This window comes from Paramisgurnus dabryanus, chromosome 3 (genome assembly GCF_030506205.2).
Source record: "Paramisgurnus dabryanus chromosome 3, PD_genome_1.1, whole genome shotgun sequence".
Lineage (NCBI taxonomy): Eukaryota > Metazoa > Chordata > Actinopteri > Cypriniformes > Cobitidae > Paramisgurnus > Paramisgurnus dabryanus.
The window spans coordinates 4,745,801-4,762,414 of record NC_133339.1 but is presented as its reverse complement, the minus strand read 5'-3'; the positions used below and the strand labels follow the sequence as shown (position 1 = coordinate 4,762,414).

Below are 16,614 nucleotides of genomic sequence, written 5' to 3'. Positions count from 1 at the left end.
TTTTAGTCATATCCGTATTTTATTGATTTAAGGTATGAATAAAGATAAATTGATTAAATTGATTTATTTTGAAATTAAATGGATAGTGTTTACAGGTACTTAAACTGACACTATGATAGACCAATCAACGATGAGCTTGGTTCTACTACAGCCAATCAAATGTGTTGTTTAAAAAGAGGCGTGCACAATGTGACCGTTTTTGTATTCACTTTATATTTTATTAAGGTTCATAAAAATATTAATAAGATAATAACTTATACAAAATAAACAAATGAAATTAAAGACTAAAACATCATTAGAAATTATTTAGAAAATGTCTAGACGTGTTGCCCCCCAAAATGGGCGGAGCTAACCTCAGATCGCGGGAGAGGAAACTTCAGCATGCTGCTGTGGATGAGTTATATTTACAATAATATCAATGCCGCGTGCACTTTTAAATTAAATTATTATGGCTGATATCTTAGAAGCTGCTTTTAGGCGGTTTGCATCAGCACCTATAACGAGTGATGTGATATTTCCCCGTCATGTAGAGAGCAATAGTATAGTAGTCGGGGACAGAGAGAGCAGCAGATGTGTGTTATTTCTAGCAGCTGTGACTGCAGCCACTGATCTGGGGCTCCAAGTATTGTTTTTTACGCAGACACCTTTTGAGTCTCTACAGGTTTCATTGAAAGGTTCAGTACCGGAGCTCAAACTCGAGGCTCTTAAGGTAATGGGAACTGAAATGTGCTTTTCTAGTAAAACGCGGGCAGTAATGTCCTTTAAAGCTGAGAGTGAAGATAAGAAAGGGAACCTGTTTATCTCAAACCTGCTTAGCCAGCGATACATGTGTTTTACATTGACCATCTAATCAATATTCACCCTAGTTTGTCAAATAAATACTATAGTAAGGTTCAAGTGTCTAGTATCTAGGAATTTTACTATAGTAAATACAAAATTATAGTATACTATATTTTTTTAATGTGGTTAGTCAAAATACACATCAATGTACATTAAAATGGTTGGCATTGTAATCTTTAATCAAATTGTCAGTGTTTCAGCCTAATAGCAGAGCTTTGCATTAGCATCGCAAAAGGTTATGGGTTCAATCCTAGGGAACACATTCAGCTCGTACTCATAAAATGTATACCTCATAATGCATTGTAAGTCATATCAAATGTAAGCGTCTGCCTAATGCATAAATGTAGTAACATGCTTTGCTACTTGTGTATGGAGTCAAATACGTCTCAACATTAAAGGGATAGTTCACTCAAAAATGAAAATGTAATGTTTGGTTACGAACATTTCTCAAAATATATTCTATTGTGTTTATCAAAAAATAAAGAAATGTATACAGGTTTGTAACAAAATGAGAGTGAGTTAATGATGACAGAATTTTCATTTTTGGGTGAACTATCCCTTTAATATATTTACCAAATAGCAACTTAGGCAATGGTTTAATTTTTTTTACCTATTTAAAGGTGGGGTGCATGATCTCTGAAAGCCAATGTTTACATTTGAAATCACCTAAACAAACACGCCCCTACCCCAATAGAATCTGGACCTTTTTTTGATAGACCCTCCCCATACGCAACCCAGGCACAATGGCGGTTAGTAGACACGCCCCTTACTGCTGATTGGCTACAAGTGTGTTTTGGTAGTTGGCCCGACTTTTCTTCAAAAATCATGCACCCCGCCTTTAACAATCAAAAAGCACTCTTAAAAGGTTGCTAATAATTTTGACAGAAACAAGTCTTTAGTGTCAATTCATCATTTTATATTTGTTTCTAGAACTTGAAGTTTGTGTATGCAAAAACACTGGAGGAGTTTCTTGAGGACGTTGCGTCCCTCCACGAGCTGGTCTCTCCTCCCTCCCTTATTATTGTGGACGATCTGGAGCGGTATATACATGGGTCGAGAAGTGTACCCTTGCCGGACGATCTAAGCCCTGTGGCCCATGCGGCAGCCCTCCTTCATGACACGGCAGCGTTTCTCACACAGGTCCTGCACAACAAAGGAGACAATCAGGGTCCATGCAGGTTCATCATCTCCTTTCAGGCCGCATGTGATGAAGGTGAAGCGCAGGCCGCAGATCTTCTCCTTTCCGTGCTGGAGCGCTACCTGCAGGTGCGATGCACTTTGGAGGAGGTGGTTGGTGATGGGGAGACGGAGCGGAAGGAGTGGCAGGTGTATCTGTCATCTACACGTCCTTCACCGGACCAGCAGGGCGGCGGGGTACGGCAATGGCATCTGGTGATGCAGTCGAGCGGTGCAGTGGAGTTTCGTCCAGTCGGTGATGGAGAACGAAAGATTACAGATCAGCAGGAAAACAGCAAACGTGATGTGGAGACTGATGATAAATAACTGATCGAACTTTTGAACTATGAAAGATTATACTCAGTTACTAAGTTTAGATTATTGAAAAAAGAAAAATGATCTCTTCTCGACCAAACAAAGGTTTTGAGTTAAAAACTGAATAATATGTATATCTATACACTCTAAAAAAACAAACGGTGCTATATAGCACCAAAACAATTGCTTTGGATCGTAACGATAGAAGAACCATTTTAGTGCCATATAGCACCGGTGAAGAACCAGTGAAGCACCAGTGAAGCACCAGTGAAGCACCAGTGTAGAACCATATAGGGGCCATATAGCACCACATATGGTTCTACATAGCACTATATGGTTCTACACAGGTGCTTCACTGGTGCTTCACTGGTGCTTCACCGGTGCTATATGGCACTAAAAATGGTTCTTCTATCGTTACGATCCAAAGCAACTGTTTTGGTGCTATATAGCACCGTTTGTTTTTTAGAGTGTAACAATACTTATATAATTAAGACACAGTGAGATTATTGATTTTGAAAGAAGTACAATTTAATTCAATTCAATTTAAAGATTACAGATTTGTAATGTATGAAAAAGACACATCAATGTTGAATTTTTAAAAACAAGTAAACGGTCTTCAGACATCTGTATTGTTGTCCAAAGTTACATTCAGTGCATAAAAATGTTTTATCAGCTTGTTTTCACTTGAATCGAACCTACAAGCTTCATGTTGCTTGTAACATAGCTGTTAGAGATACAACTATCTGCTACATATTATTTTTAAGATCACAACTAGTCACACATTTGGTAAAAAAGTACAATATTTCCTGAATCAAATTATTTAACAAAGAAAAAATGAATGCTTCAAACAGAAAATATCTAATATTAGGACCCTGTAATATAAAAAATTCATAATTTTGTCAGAAAGAGCTATTATTATTATAATTATTATTATTATTATTATTATTAATGCACATAGATGGGCAAAAATCATCTATAAATCTTGGTTTGAAAATGACTACTCATCGTGTTTCATGAATAAGGCCCAGTGCTCATAAGTAGTACCATCGAACAGACAGGACTCCCTTCGCATTGATTCACACAGTCATCATGGCACATTTTTGCATTTTTCTGCCCATATTATTTTACATAATGATTATCAACGTCACCCCTCTTTCATCCTGTGAAATTTCACAGTCATTGAAATAAATAAAAATAGACTGTAGATGGAGTTTTCTATACAGTAATTTAAGCACCTCGTGTGAAGGAAACCTCAAGGCGGATGTCAGATTTATGAAGGGTCTGTTTTATACCAACACACAAGCATTCCCAGAATGCACCAGAACAGCTGAACATATGCCAATACACACAAAAACCAGAAACAGGTGGATGTTATCATTTGTATGACTAAGATTTTCACAGACCTCCTCTAGACTTTAAAGGGACACTACATTTTTAGCATAGCTTAGCATAATCCATTGAATCTGATTAGACCATTAGCATCATGCTAGAAAATAACATTGCTGACATAACATGGTCCATAAAATAGTCCCCTTGGTAACTTTCAATAGCAGGGGACTATTTTCGGCTGCTGCGTAATATCATTGCGCCTCCTGCAGCCATGTTACGGCAGCAAAGTCCTTGATTATTACGCCAGAATGAGAGTATAGTTCCTAGCCATATCTGCCTAGAAAATCACAACTTTAAATTTTCTGTCGGTCTAAGTATACGATGTAACTACAGAAGAGTCAAGTATTAAATAGGAAAAATATCGAAACATTTTTTAGCGCGATGCTAATGGTCTAATCAGATTCAATGGATTATGCTAAGCTATGCTAAAAGTGCTACCGCCAGACCCGGAGATCAACTGAATGGATTCCAAAACAGTAAAAATCTAATGTTTAACTATAGGGGAGCTGGAAAATTAGCATATTTTCAAAAAAATTGCAGTGTCCCTTTAAGGTTTTGTGAAAAAAAGATATGCATTACGATAAACCTAAAAACCACATTGTTAATATGAAACTGTACAAATTTACATAGATTTAGCCCAAAACGAAATAACAAACAGGCACATCCACAAATAAGGTCTAAAGTCATTGATCGGCATAGGGAGAGACATATGACGACATTAAACTGCACATTTTATTTGCTATTTATTTATTTATATGAGGGTTTGCTAACTGTAACAAAATTGTACAGATATTTGATGTATTTTTTACGTAACATTTAATGTTATGTTTCATAATACATAATCTAAGACAGATCATAAGTTCCAAAAATTGGGATTTATAGCTGTAATCGAATACCTGATTTCGAAAACCTATTTGTGGAAAGTGCCACCGATTAAAAGACTAAGAGATTAAAAATATTATAAAAATAAAAAACAGCTGCCATAACACAACTAGCTTATTTTATCTGATGGATTATGTTTTACCATTTCAAAGATCCTAGTGTTTTCATGTGTGCCCCAAACGTCATGTCTCCAACAGAAATCCTGATCTGAAAGTGTAGTGTCAGTATCCAGATTCAATGCGTTGACCGGAGATCGGCCACTTGTGGCTAAAAATCTCGTTTTTGTATTCATTGGTGTAGATCGCCCGTTTCCCAAGTTCCTCTATCCTGCTCGAGCTCATCGGGCTATAGTCCATGGAAACGCCAGAGTCTGCATTCGCCATGTAGGCGTAACCCGGCCCTTTGGGCGGCCACGTGTGGTTAGGATACTCGAAGCTGGATTGCGAAGACAGTCTGCCCGAACCCGAGCTCTGCGGAAGAGAGCCGATGTCTGAATGTGAGGCGCTCAAAGATGACGTTCCCTCATTGGTGAAGAGCGTCTGCAGAGGTAAAGACTCCTCAAAGACATCGCCCAACCGGCTTTCGCCTTCTATTTGGGCATGCTGGGAGTGATGGTTAAGAGTGACGTATGTGTCGTGTGACTCCAGTAACAATGACTGGGAAAGGGATGGGTTTCCCTGAAGTGCCCTCAACTGATCCATAAACCAATGGCTGTGAGGGGGTTCCTGCCAGCTACCTGTTAGTCCAGAGTCAGTACCATCGCTTTCCATCTTTTCCTCATCATCCTCCGTAGTTTTTCTTTCGTCTCTTAAGGAAGTCGGATGGCTGGCCAATGAGATCTCTGACAGAACCTCCAGAGGTGAAGGAAGTTCCTCTGTGTAGACATGAACAGATCTTCCCCACATACTCCCGTTATTTTGGTACATCCATTCCTGTGGGCAAAAGACATACAAAATAGTTGTTTTGTTTTTCTGGTTTCTGGATTAACATTCCTGACCCCCAAAATCATAACCATAACCAGAAATATTACGTTGCTACGAATGGTAGCCAAACCCAGCCCAAAACCCAATCCTGCAAATTGATTTGTTGATACACACTAACAAATTCTTAGTTATTTTCAACCCACCGTTGGGTCAAAAAGACACAAACCCGACCCATTGGGTCGTAATTTAACCTATATTCTGGAGGTTGGGTCAAACATAAATTTTTTTAAACCCAACGTTGGTATAAAAGTTGTTTGAGGGCCAACACATAATTTGCTACAACTTGTGTCTTTATCCCATAAACAGAACTGTGAATAGGTGAGATAATATCGACCCAAACCATTGTGACCCCAAATGATGCATGTTTTTATTAGCATTCATTTGCTAGCATCAGCTAACCATTGATACAGCTGGGTTCATACTGTAATTTGGGTAACTGCTTAAAATTCACCTTCATATAAATCTAATTTCTGTATAATAAAGATAACACTCTTATAAAACTGAACATTTAACAATCTTTTCATCATTTTCAATTTTTAAGAAAATTGATAACCAGGTTTCGTAAAAATGTGTGATTAAACAAGCTATGATACTGTACATATTAATAATTTACCTTAAAATCTCCTTCGTAGACAGTGAAGAGACCTCGAAATTTGTGCTCTGGAGTCGGGATCTCAGGCCACACTTTCTTCAGAAGAAACCTGTAAGGGTGCAAAACAATTCACGATTCATATGAATCCGAATATAGACAACACAGGCTGTAAATCAAAGATTAAATATTAGGGCTGTCAAACGATTAATCGCGATTAATCATATACAAATTAAAAGTTTTTATTTGCATAATATATGTGCATACATATATTACATACATACTATATATATATAATATATATATATATATAAACACACGTACATATATTATGCAAACACAAACTTTTATTTTATATGCGATTAATCGCGATTAATCGTTTGACAGCCCTATTAAATATATGTTTGAACACTTACTTGTGGTGGGACAGTATCACAGTCACTGAGAGTATGAACAGAATCAATGCAATAAACAAAACCAGTAACACGATCAACGGATCCATGTCTGTTGAAAGAGGAAAACACGTTATAAAATAAACCCTATGGTGGAGCGTTGTCACTTGTTAGTATTTTCAAAATCTCATTCAAACATTTACCACTTTGTGGTGTTGTTTCAAACACAGGTTCAGTCCAGGCGCTCCAGTAACCTTTGTAGGAGACGCCATCGGGTTTGACGCGGACCCACACCTTGTACTTGGTGCCGGGCTGTAATCCACGCAGGATCAGCATTGTGCTGGCTTTTATCTCATCCACCTTCAAAAGCGACAAGACAAGTTCATTTCCAATTCATCAGTGCATTCAAAGTTGAGCTGTATATTCAGAATTGTATAATCTCTTGTGCAAAAACAGACATAGGGCCCTATTTTAACGATCTAAGCGCATTGTCTAAAGCGCACAGCGCAACGTCTAAATGGGCGTGTCCGAATCCACTTTTGCTAATTTAACGACGGGAAAAATGTTTTTTGCGCCGAGCGCATGGTCGAATAGGGTAGGTCCTATTGTAATGGGAGTATTTTGGGCGTAACGTGCAGTAAACCAATGAGAGTCACAGCTCTCATCCCCTTTAAAAGCCAGTTGCGCTGGCGTTATGTCTAATCCCTATTTAGATGACGGACTTTGTAAACTGAAAAACTAAGCGGAGGAAGAAGATCCCGTCTCCTCACGTTTCAGCACTTTGGACAGCGTTTTTTTTTTAGCAAAGAGTTTTTTTAAGCATGACTTAAAAATGTTTCTCATCTCACCATATCCACAGATACAGAGTCATCATATACAATAAATCCGTGAGGTAGCATTAAAAAAAAACATTTAAAAACAGACGCATTTGTTCAAAGCAAAGCATTTATTTACTTACCAGGCTGCAGGTGAAGCAGCTCTTTGCGCCTTCTAACGTCTCATAATTAGTCCTCATTTATGTCCAAGAGACTCAATAATAATCTTTTACATTCAATCCTTTAATCTTTCATATTTAAAAGCATTTTTGTGCTGCTGCGCATTCATGTACCTTGTGATAAGCAAACCCGCGTTGTCCTCCCGTGTATAGGCGCATTTTACTAATGCGCTCTTTAAATAACATAAAACACATTGCGCCATTGACTTTAGACTTTAGACCAGGTTTTTGTTGGTCAATGGCGTAGTCTATTTTAGTTGCCTCAAAATAGCAACGCGCCAACAATGCGCCTGAACACACCTCGTTTTCAGACCAGAACGCCCATGGGCGCAAAAGGGGGCGCACATGCATTTGCTATTTAAACAACGCAGCGCTAAACGTGAAAATTAGGGTGGAAACTAGCGAAAGACACTTGCGTCGCGCTTTGCGCTGCATTGCGCCGGGTGTAAGATAGAGCCCATACACTGAAAACATTATTTATTCAATTTACTAAATTTTTTAAGGTAAGTGGTTGCAAACAATTGATTTAAGCTACATTTAAGCTACGTTTTTTTAATTGAATGAATAACTTTTTTCTGTGTATGCATAAAATTTAATATGTATTAAACTCATAACATTAATTTAATACCAAACAACTTAATACCCGCATGTTGTACTGTGGGTCTTATGAAACATAATGCACGCACCTTGCCCATGTGACTTCCCTCCACTGCGTATCTGACCTCGTATATCATACTGTCATCCATGTATTTGAGAGGTGGAGGCAACCAGCTCACATTTAACTGCCCTTCTTTTCCTGAGCTCACCACTGTGAGGTTTCTGGGGGGATCGAGAAGCACTGAAAGTGAAAAGACATCGTAAGACAAAATGATCTTGCGGCCATCCTTATGCTCACGTTAAACATTTGAACTGGATTCCTGTCTTATCTGTTCACCCATGCTGTCACTGGGGCAGGGCCCTTTAAAAGGTCCTAATATGTACCATTTAGTACACTCTTAGAAAGGATGTGTTAATTTTTAACACATTGTTTTGTGTTATCCTATTTAATATGTGTCATTTCGTGTTTATGTTTAAATAAATAAAAGGGACAACACAAGATGTGATAAAACAACACAACGTGTGTTGTTCCAAAAATAACACAGAGATGAGTTAGGTAAATGTGTTGTCCTTAAAGGGACATTCCACTTTTTTGAAAATATGTTAATTTTCCAGCTCCCCTAGAGTTAAACATTTGATTTTTACCATTTTGGAATCCATTCAGCTGATCTCCAGGTCTGGTGGTACCACTTTTAGCATAGCTTAGCATAATCCATTGAATCTGATTAGACCATTAGCATCGTGCTAAAAATAACCAAAGAGTTTCAATATTTTTCCTATTTAAAACTTGACTCTTCTGTAGTTACATTGTGTACTAAGAGCGACAGAAAATTTAAAGTTGCGATTTTTTAGGCCGATATGGCTAAGAACTATACTCTCATTCTGGTGTAGTAATCAAAGACTGATATTACGCAGCAGCAGAAAATAATCCCCTTAGTAACTTTCAATGGCAGGGGACTATTTTCGGGCAGTGCGTAATATCACTACGCCTGCTGCAGCCATGTTACGGCAGCAAAGTCATTGATTATTACGCCACAATAAGAGTAAAGTTCCTAGCCATATCTGCCTAGAAAATCGCAACTTAAAATTTTCCGTCTGTCTTAGTACACGATGTAACTACAGAAGAGTCAAGTTTTAAATAGGAAAAATATCCAAAGTCTTTGGTTATTTTTTAGCGCGATGCTAATGGTCTAATCAGATTCAATAGATTGTGCTGAGCTATGCTAAAAGTGCTAGCGCCAGACCCGGAGATCAGCTGAATGGATTTCAAAATGGTAAAAATCAAATGTTTAACTCTAGGGGAGCTGGAAAATGAGCATATTTTCAAAAAAAGTGGAGTGTCCCTTTAACTAGACACAAGATGTGTTATTTTAACAAATTCGTCTTAAGAGTGTTGAGGTCGACCAATATGTTTTTAAGTAACACTTTATTTTACGGTGTCTTTGTTACGCATGCTACATGTAATTATTATAGTAATAACAGTTAATTATGCCTAATTACATGCAACTAACCCTAAACCAAACTCTATTCCTAACCTCAACCATAAGTACATGTTGTTAATGATTATTACGTAGTACTTAAATGAATAATTACACTGTAACAGTGATGCCGTAAAATAAAGTGTGACCTTTTTTTATGGACGATACTTATATTAAGCAAGCTGTAAGGCCGATATAAGGTGGATATAACACAAATGTTATCAGAGACAAATAGAATAACACACAAATAGAAAATTGGTGAAACTAAAAAAACATTAGTTATGCATAACATTTATAAATTTATAAATGAAGAGTTTGGTTCCAAAATGCAATAAACGCCATTTTTGAAAAAAATGAGTTACTGCCAGAATCAGTATTATATCAGGTCAGTATTTAAAAGTAAATTCTTAATTTCACGCAAAATCCAATATCCGCCGTGTTATTCTGTCATCTTTTCTCCCTTTTTTCCCAAAACGCAATAAACGCCACTCCTCCTTTTCTACAGAATGCAATAAATCCACTCCACAAATTACAGCGCACCATTCCACGTAATGTAAACAAACAATGGCAGCGCGTTTAGTACCCAGAGTCCTAGTTTTCCTCATCTACTTTGAACTTCGTGATCAACAAACAAACAAAAACGAAATAATAATTTAATAGCATTGATAATTTCTGTGAATTATGAATGAATGCACATTTATACATTGATTGAATAGATTTATATAATTTTGAAAAAAAAAACTCATGGATTTATTGCATTTTGTGGAAAAAATTATTAATTTTTGTAATAAATCTTTGAAAATCAAGTTATGGATTTGAATTTTTTATGTTTTTATAACCTAAAGATGCTATGTGAAAGTTTGTAAAAGAAAATAGTGGTTTTCATCTTGTCACTTTCTTGGTGTAGAAAACACGTTTTTACCGAAATTTGTCAAAATGGATTTATTGCGTTTTGGAACCAAACTCTTCAAATATACCCTTTTAAAGTATTTAAAACATATTTACAAGACATAATTAATGTGGATCTGACTTTTTTGGTACTGTTTGAATAAGTGGGTTAAACTAATCGTGACACGACATAACATCATGTTAAAAAGTGAATAATGACACTGAGAGTCTTTTTTATTACAAACAACTAATTTAAGTAATAGAGAAATTTACTGGCCGATTGAAAAAATGTATCGGCCAATGCCCAATAATTAAAAAATGACCGATAATAAAAAAAATCTAAATATATTGGCCTCTGCAATATATTGTCCTATCACTACCATTAAGGTATATATTTGGTACAAATATGTATCGCTGATGTACTAATATAAACTCTTTAGGTGCAAAGGTGTACTTTTTAAAAGAGTACCTCCCCCAAAGACAGCTAGGGACCTTTTTTTTATTTCTTATCTGATCTCAAATTCAATTTCTAAAACACTGCTATGCACACTCTTAGAAATAAATGTAGAAAAGCTGTCACACGGGTGGTACCCTTTCACAAAAGAACTTGTTTGTACCTAAAGGGTGCATTTTAGTACCTCAAAAGTACATATCTATACCTAAATGGTACATACTGGGGCGGTTTCTCGGACAGCACCTATCCTAGTCCCAGACTATAATGCATGTTTGAGCTACTGTATTTTAAAAACACCTTGTCCTGTTTAAAATAGATCAGTGACATTGTTTTGTCTTAAGATGCACACTTGTAGTGTTTTTTCTATGGTATGTTTGTAAAATGACCTAATATAAACAAGGCTTAGTCCTGGATAAAATCTAAACCCTGTCCGGAAAACCGCCCCATTAGGTTCAAGAAGCTTTATAGTCATTTCAACCATATACAGCTGATGCAATACACAGTGAAATTAAACAATGTCTCTTCAGGACTATATGGTGCTACACAGAGTCACATAGACAACACAGAGCTACACTAGGCAACAACTAAAGAGCTACTGCAATATAGCCATAGTGCCACGTGACATTGTACTGAATAAGGGTACCATCCCAGTGACAACTTTTGTACCTTTATTGACAGTATACTGTTATGTACTGTAAGATTTTTCAGTACTTTAGAAATCATTAATTGCTCATGTATTGTTTTAGTAGACTCACAGACGTTCTCAACGTTCAGGCTACGGTTGTAAAGCATCTGGCCGTCATGAAGCACCTGAACGTCAAGGAGCGTGAAGAACAGGATTTGAGGGAGTTTGCAGAAGTACACCGTTTTGTTGCTGGCCAGTAAAACCAGCGATGAAACGACACAAATTCTGCTCTTATCATGCCTAAAAACACATGGGAGAAATAACACCCATTCATATTTTCAGGAAACAACATGTCAAAAGCGACAAATAACATTGCATGCGTATAAAAGGATACAGACTGTAGTGTGCACCATAGTGATAAAACTTCAGAAATATTGCTTAGTGTAAAAATATTATTTTTATACAGTTACTTACTCATATAAATAGGTGAATGTATATTGACTGTGCGAATCATTATTTTCCTGTTGATCCTCCCAAAAGCAAGTCAGATCTTTCTTGCCCTCCACAAAACATTTGATATCGTCCGCTTCGTCCTGGAGTAACTGTGCCACTAAAGAATTGACAATTATGAATTGAACGCATTATTAAAAGATGCAATGCAATGTTTATTGTACAATTCTACTTTTTGGTTCACACCTAAATAAAGACTATGGTCTAAAAATGTTGAAAAATAAACAAATGCATGCTTAAAAATAAAGGTGCTTCTTCAAGGTTCAAAGTCAAAGGATCTTTCTCAGATGTTAAAGGTACCTTTAGGAACCATTCAGCTGAAAATGGCATTGTGACGCATCTTTATTTTTAAGAGTGTAAAGTGAAACAAAATGAGGTTTTGAATGAAATAATAAAAAAAACTTCTAATACGAGGCAGAAGTTGTACTCACCTTTACTTTCGAAACTTTGTCCTCCTATAGTGACGAAAGCAAAGCACAAGACGCCAACGACTTTAAATTGATCAATCTTCATTTTTATCATCCATTCAGATCAGAAACGCATCGCAGCTTTCTGTGTAACAGTTCAGAAAGGTAGATCCTTTCTTCTGTGACCTTTTCTTGTAGACGGTTTTGCAGACACCATGGACAGTTGCATGCATAACATCTGATAAGCTGCCAGTGTGTTATAACAGTGTGTTTACTCTTTTACTATTGAGAGGTGGAGCGCCCAATGTGTACTGTTTACGGGGGCGGAGCTTAGAGGGGAACATGCTGTCAATAGTATTTCAAGTGCTCAATATTTCTTGGCATGATCCAGAATTGCATTCAACCAAACCTGGTTATATAATTATTTAACTCGGCATATAGATCTATAGTTTTTTATTATTATGCATGTTTAATATCGAATGATGTTAACAGGTTCCCAGTTCCAAGTGTGTTTTTTTTTTAAGGGTGAAGCTGTTCTGATGTTGTTCTGTATGCAGTAACCGGCACTTTTTATCAAAGTTTAACACTCTTGTTATTTTGCGCTCAACCTGCGTTATCAGCTCTGAGCTGAGGCGCTCTTACGCACAGATAAGCGCAAGTATTGCGAGCCAATCCCGTTAGCCTGCAGTTTACCGCCCATTATCACTAAAGCATGTCACTACCGTTATTTCAACCTGGGACACATGGTTTAGATGACAAATTTTACACCTAATAAGAGCAATGGGAGGTTTTAATGACCTTTGTCTGCAGTGGATAGAAATCTTAAGATCCTTAAATAAAAGGAAACGTCGTCAAAATAAGATATGTGATCGTAGCTCGTTTTTAGGTATGTAACTTAACGGTGTAAGGTCAACAGTGCATGTCTTTGTTTCCTTTGGCCTTGTAGTTTGTGGGTAACTGCTGGGTAACAGGAAAATGAAACACAGGAAGCCTCTTTGTCGTACTTCTCTGGGTATGTAGATAAAAGCAGAGGACGTATCTGCAGTCGTAAATTACAGATTTTCAAGCGAAAGCACAAGATGGCTGAATGTGGCCTTGCTTCAGCAGGTTCATCATGTTTTTGATCATCTTTAAAAATCTGAATTTTTTTTGTAAAGATCGCTTATAAATAAACTTTTAGGTGTTCACTTTTAGTAGTCCAAAAATAACTTTTATTACTTAAAATACTTCAATTGGTAACACCTAAAACTTTTTTCAACTTACATTTTCTCACATTAAGTGAAAAATTTTAGTTGAAAAGACTACATTTTAGGTGTTACCAATTGAAGTTTTTTGTTTAAGTAGATCCAACTTATAGTTTTTACAGTGTGGACCCAACCTCTATTGAAGACTTCAGACAACCCAACATCTTCAATTTAAAAAGCGAAAGTTGGATATACTTAAAAAAAAAAACTACAATTGGTAAAAATATTAAGTTTTATCAATTTAAATTCTCACTTTTTTAAATTAATCCAAATTTTACTTTTTACAGTGTATGAAAAGACGACGCCCACCCCTACACCCACAAAGGCCTTTAAATGACATCAGCTCTGGATTATCATAGAAAACGTTCAAATTTTACATATTTATAAAACACTTTATTATCACCTATCGGTGCTATAATATACACATTAATTTTGCTAACTGGAATATCTTGTATAGACGGTTTCATCGTACGCACGTGATACACGTCTGGATCCGAATGGTCTGACTAGTTGCTAAACTGATCTCTTGAACAAATCCCTCATTGAAAATAACAAATGTTTTGGTTTCCTAGGTAATCTATGTGTTGTTGTTTTGCTTGTTATATAAATAAACTATGTTTAAAGAACTTTGTTGTTATTTATTCTTTGCGGAGTTTACTTGAAGTTACGTGCGGACCGCGACAGCCGCTTGTTCATGTTGTTACTGCTGAAACGGTCTATACTAACAGTATGCATTGTAAAAAGTGCTACACAAACAAACGTGAACTGAATCGAAACTTCTTTGTTATACTGGGAGTTACAGGAAACTGACAATGATAACACATACAGTGGTGGACAAAATTATTAGAAACAGATCTGAAAATATTGACCTTCTTTTTGCCTCCAAAACATGATTTCATTTCATAATGATGGTTGCTCTGTGCACAACAAATATCAGATAAAGTAAGTCGTATTGTTTTAATCCTCTTTTAGCTTTATTATTTGTTATGTCTACCTTTTGTAGCGCTTGTCTCTGGCACAGTGTCAATACATTTCCTCAGATCTTCATTATGAATGTTTTCCCATCCCTTCTGCAACTCAAGCTAAAGGGTTTCCTTTGGATGTACAAGTTCAGTTTATTTTCCAACTTGCCCTAAAAAGGATGCTGAGATGGAAGAAAAATTACCTAATGATGGCCACCATATATAAAAAGTCATTATTATGCTCTATAAACCATAGAATAGGGCCATCATAGTGAGATTGTGGTCATTTTTTTACTGGCCTACGTTCGGACTTCAACCCCATTGAGCAGATTTTCTGAACTATACGGCTGTTTTGGGGTTATATCAAAACACGACAGCTCAAAAAGCGAAAAACTCAATATCATCAGACAAGAACACGCGGGAAAAGTGCGCAGCCTTTATCTTTAACTCTGAGAAACACTGGACATAACAAACAGCCGAGAGAGAGAGAGAGAGAGAGAGAGAGAGAGAGAGAGAGAGAGAGAGAGAGAGAGAGAGAGAGAGAGACACACACACAGGTGTAAAATACTTGATTACTGTACTTAAATATATTTTTGGAGACTTTTACATTATTTGAGTAAAAATTAAAAATATACTTTATTTACTGTCCCTCTCAACATCCAGACCTCAACCCCATTGAGCAGATTTTCTCACCTGTACGGTGAGTTAGGAGTTATATCAAAACACAAAAACTCAAAAAAGCGAAAAACAAAAAGCGCGCAGCCTTTATCTTTAACTCTTTCACCACCAGCGTTTTTTTAAAAAAGTTGCCAGCGCACGCCAGAATTTTTCATGATTTTCACAAAAGTTTAATGCCTTCCAAAAAAAGTTCTTCTTTAAATATATAAACAAACAATATATCAAATGAAAGAACAGACCCTCTGCTTTCAAACAACAACAACCCAAAAAACCGTTTCATCCTACCTTCATTAGTTCTCTTTTTATCACCCCTCAAATATGAGTAGGTTTCTTCAAAAACACCCAATTTTAAGCAAAAAGCTGAGATAATTAAATTTTTGTGAAGGACTTTTGATAAAGATCAGATGCAGAAACATACACAGAGTTCTTTCTCTTTCACGTGAGGCGCTACTTCCGGGTTGTATAAGTTGCGGAAGTGCTGGAGGATAATAGGGGTATTGCGGAAAGCTGGATATTCTCGTCATTGGCAGTGAAGCGTTTTCTCTTAATTGACGAGTTATCTCGTCAATGGTGGGGAAAGAGTTAACTCACATAATGAACCTACATTCTATTTTCCCTTGCTATTACCAAAACTGAATTGCACTGATGGCCAGTTTAATTTAAATATTATTTATTTATTTATTCTGCCGATGAGATTCAATTTCCATGAAATTGATCAGACATGTTCATTGTTCCTCCTTTTGGAATTGTCATCATCTCGCATCAATTACCACAATGACAAGCGAGAAAATGTGTTTTTGCTACAATGGTTCCAAACAAAAGTTTCATTTTGTGCCACCATACTTACTCGTGTAACAGTCTTTAAATAGGGAAAACATGGAAGTGTTTGGTGGCTTCTAAATTCATCCCTGTTTGGAACCTAAGAAATGAATGGAGCAAGGCTAAATGCTTACACATTCACGACGCGCTGGATTAATTGTAAATTATAAATATTCTTTATATCAACTAAAGTTTTGAGTACTCTGAACTTGTCGGGTTTTACAGTGTAACACATTTATTTAAGACTTCATGTTAAAATGTGAGATTCATCCATTTACCCCATATAAGGTAACTGTACCAAGTTTCACAGTAAATGTTAAAGATACAGTAAGACATAAACAAACAAACAAAAATATAAAATTGTGCAAAAACAATTCAATTAAAATCTGAGA

General features: G+C 36.5%; 3 protein-coding genes across 5 annotated transcripts in view; 1 reads left to right on the top strand and 2 right to left on the bottom strand.

The window, feature by feature from the left end:
• The first annotated feature begins 368 nt into the window (after positions 1-368).
• On the top strand, positions 369-2,476 carry swsap1 (SWIM-type zinc finger 7 associated protein 1). The gene is made up of 2 exons (XM_065253092.1): positions 369-709; positions 1,771-2,476. The coding sequence occupies exons 1-2, from the start codon at positions 449-451 to the stop codon at positions 2,341-2,343; spliced, it is 834 nt and encodes a 277-aa protein (XP_065109164.1). The 5' UTR covers positions 369-448; the 3' UTR covers positions 2,344-2,476.
• Positions 2,477-4,460: 1,984 nt separating this feature from the next.
• Positions 4,461-12,801, bottom strand: epor (erythropoietin receptor). Its single transcript, XM_065253085.2, has 8 exons — positions 12,544-12,801; positions 12,077-12,212; positions 11,733-11,902; positions 8,247-8,398; positions 6,770-6,926; positions 6,591-6,678; positions 6,199-6,286; positions 4,461-5,534 (listed from the first exon to the last, which is right to left on the bottom strand). The coding sequence occupies exons 1-8, from the start codon at positions 12,632-12,634 to the stop codon at positions 4,824-4,826; spliced, it is 1,593 nt and encodes a 530-aa protein (XP_065109157.1). The 5' UTR covers positions 12,635-12,801; the 3' UTR covers positions 4,461-4,823.
• A 3,627-nt stretch (positions 12,802-16,428) lies between these two features.
• rab3db (RAB3D, member RAS oncogene family, b) overlaps positions 16,429-16,614 on the bottom strand; it is a 16,890-nt gene continuing 16,704 nt past the window's right edge. The window contains exon 5 of one of the 3 annotated variants that reach the window (XM_065253099.2): positions 16,429-16,614. This exon is cut by the window's right edge and continues 1,471 nt beyond it. The gene's annotated coding sequence lies outside the window, so the exon portion shown is untranslated. The other 2 variants (XM_065278068.2, XM_065278067.2) reach the window with 2 other exon arrangements.

Coding starts and splice junctions, on each gene's coding strand:
- epor (XM_065253085.2), bottom strand. CDS start 12,634: ATGATAAAAATGAAGATTGATCAATTTAAAGTCGTTGGCGTCTTGTGC. Junction 11,903..12,076: donor ACATTCACCTATTTATATGA/GTAAGTAACTGT, acceptor ATGTGTTTTTAG/GCATGATAAGAGCAGAATTT. Junction 8,399..11,732: donor CCTGAACGTTGAGAACGTCT/GTGAGTCTACTA, acceptor TTTCACTTTCAG/TGCTTCTCGATCCCCCCAGA.
- swsap1 (XM_065253092.1), top strand. CDS start 449: ATGGCTGATATCTTAGAAGCTGCTTTTAGGCGGTTTGCATCAGCACCT. Junction 710..1,770: donor TCAAACTCGAGGCTCTTAAG/GTAATGGGAACT, acceptor ATTTGTTTCTAG/AACTTGAAGTTTGTGTATGC.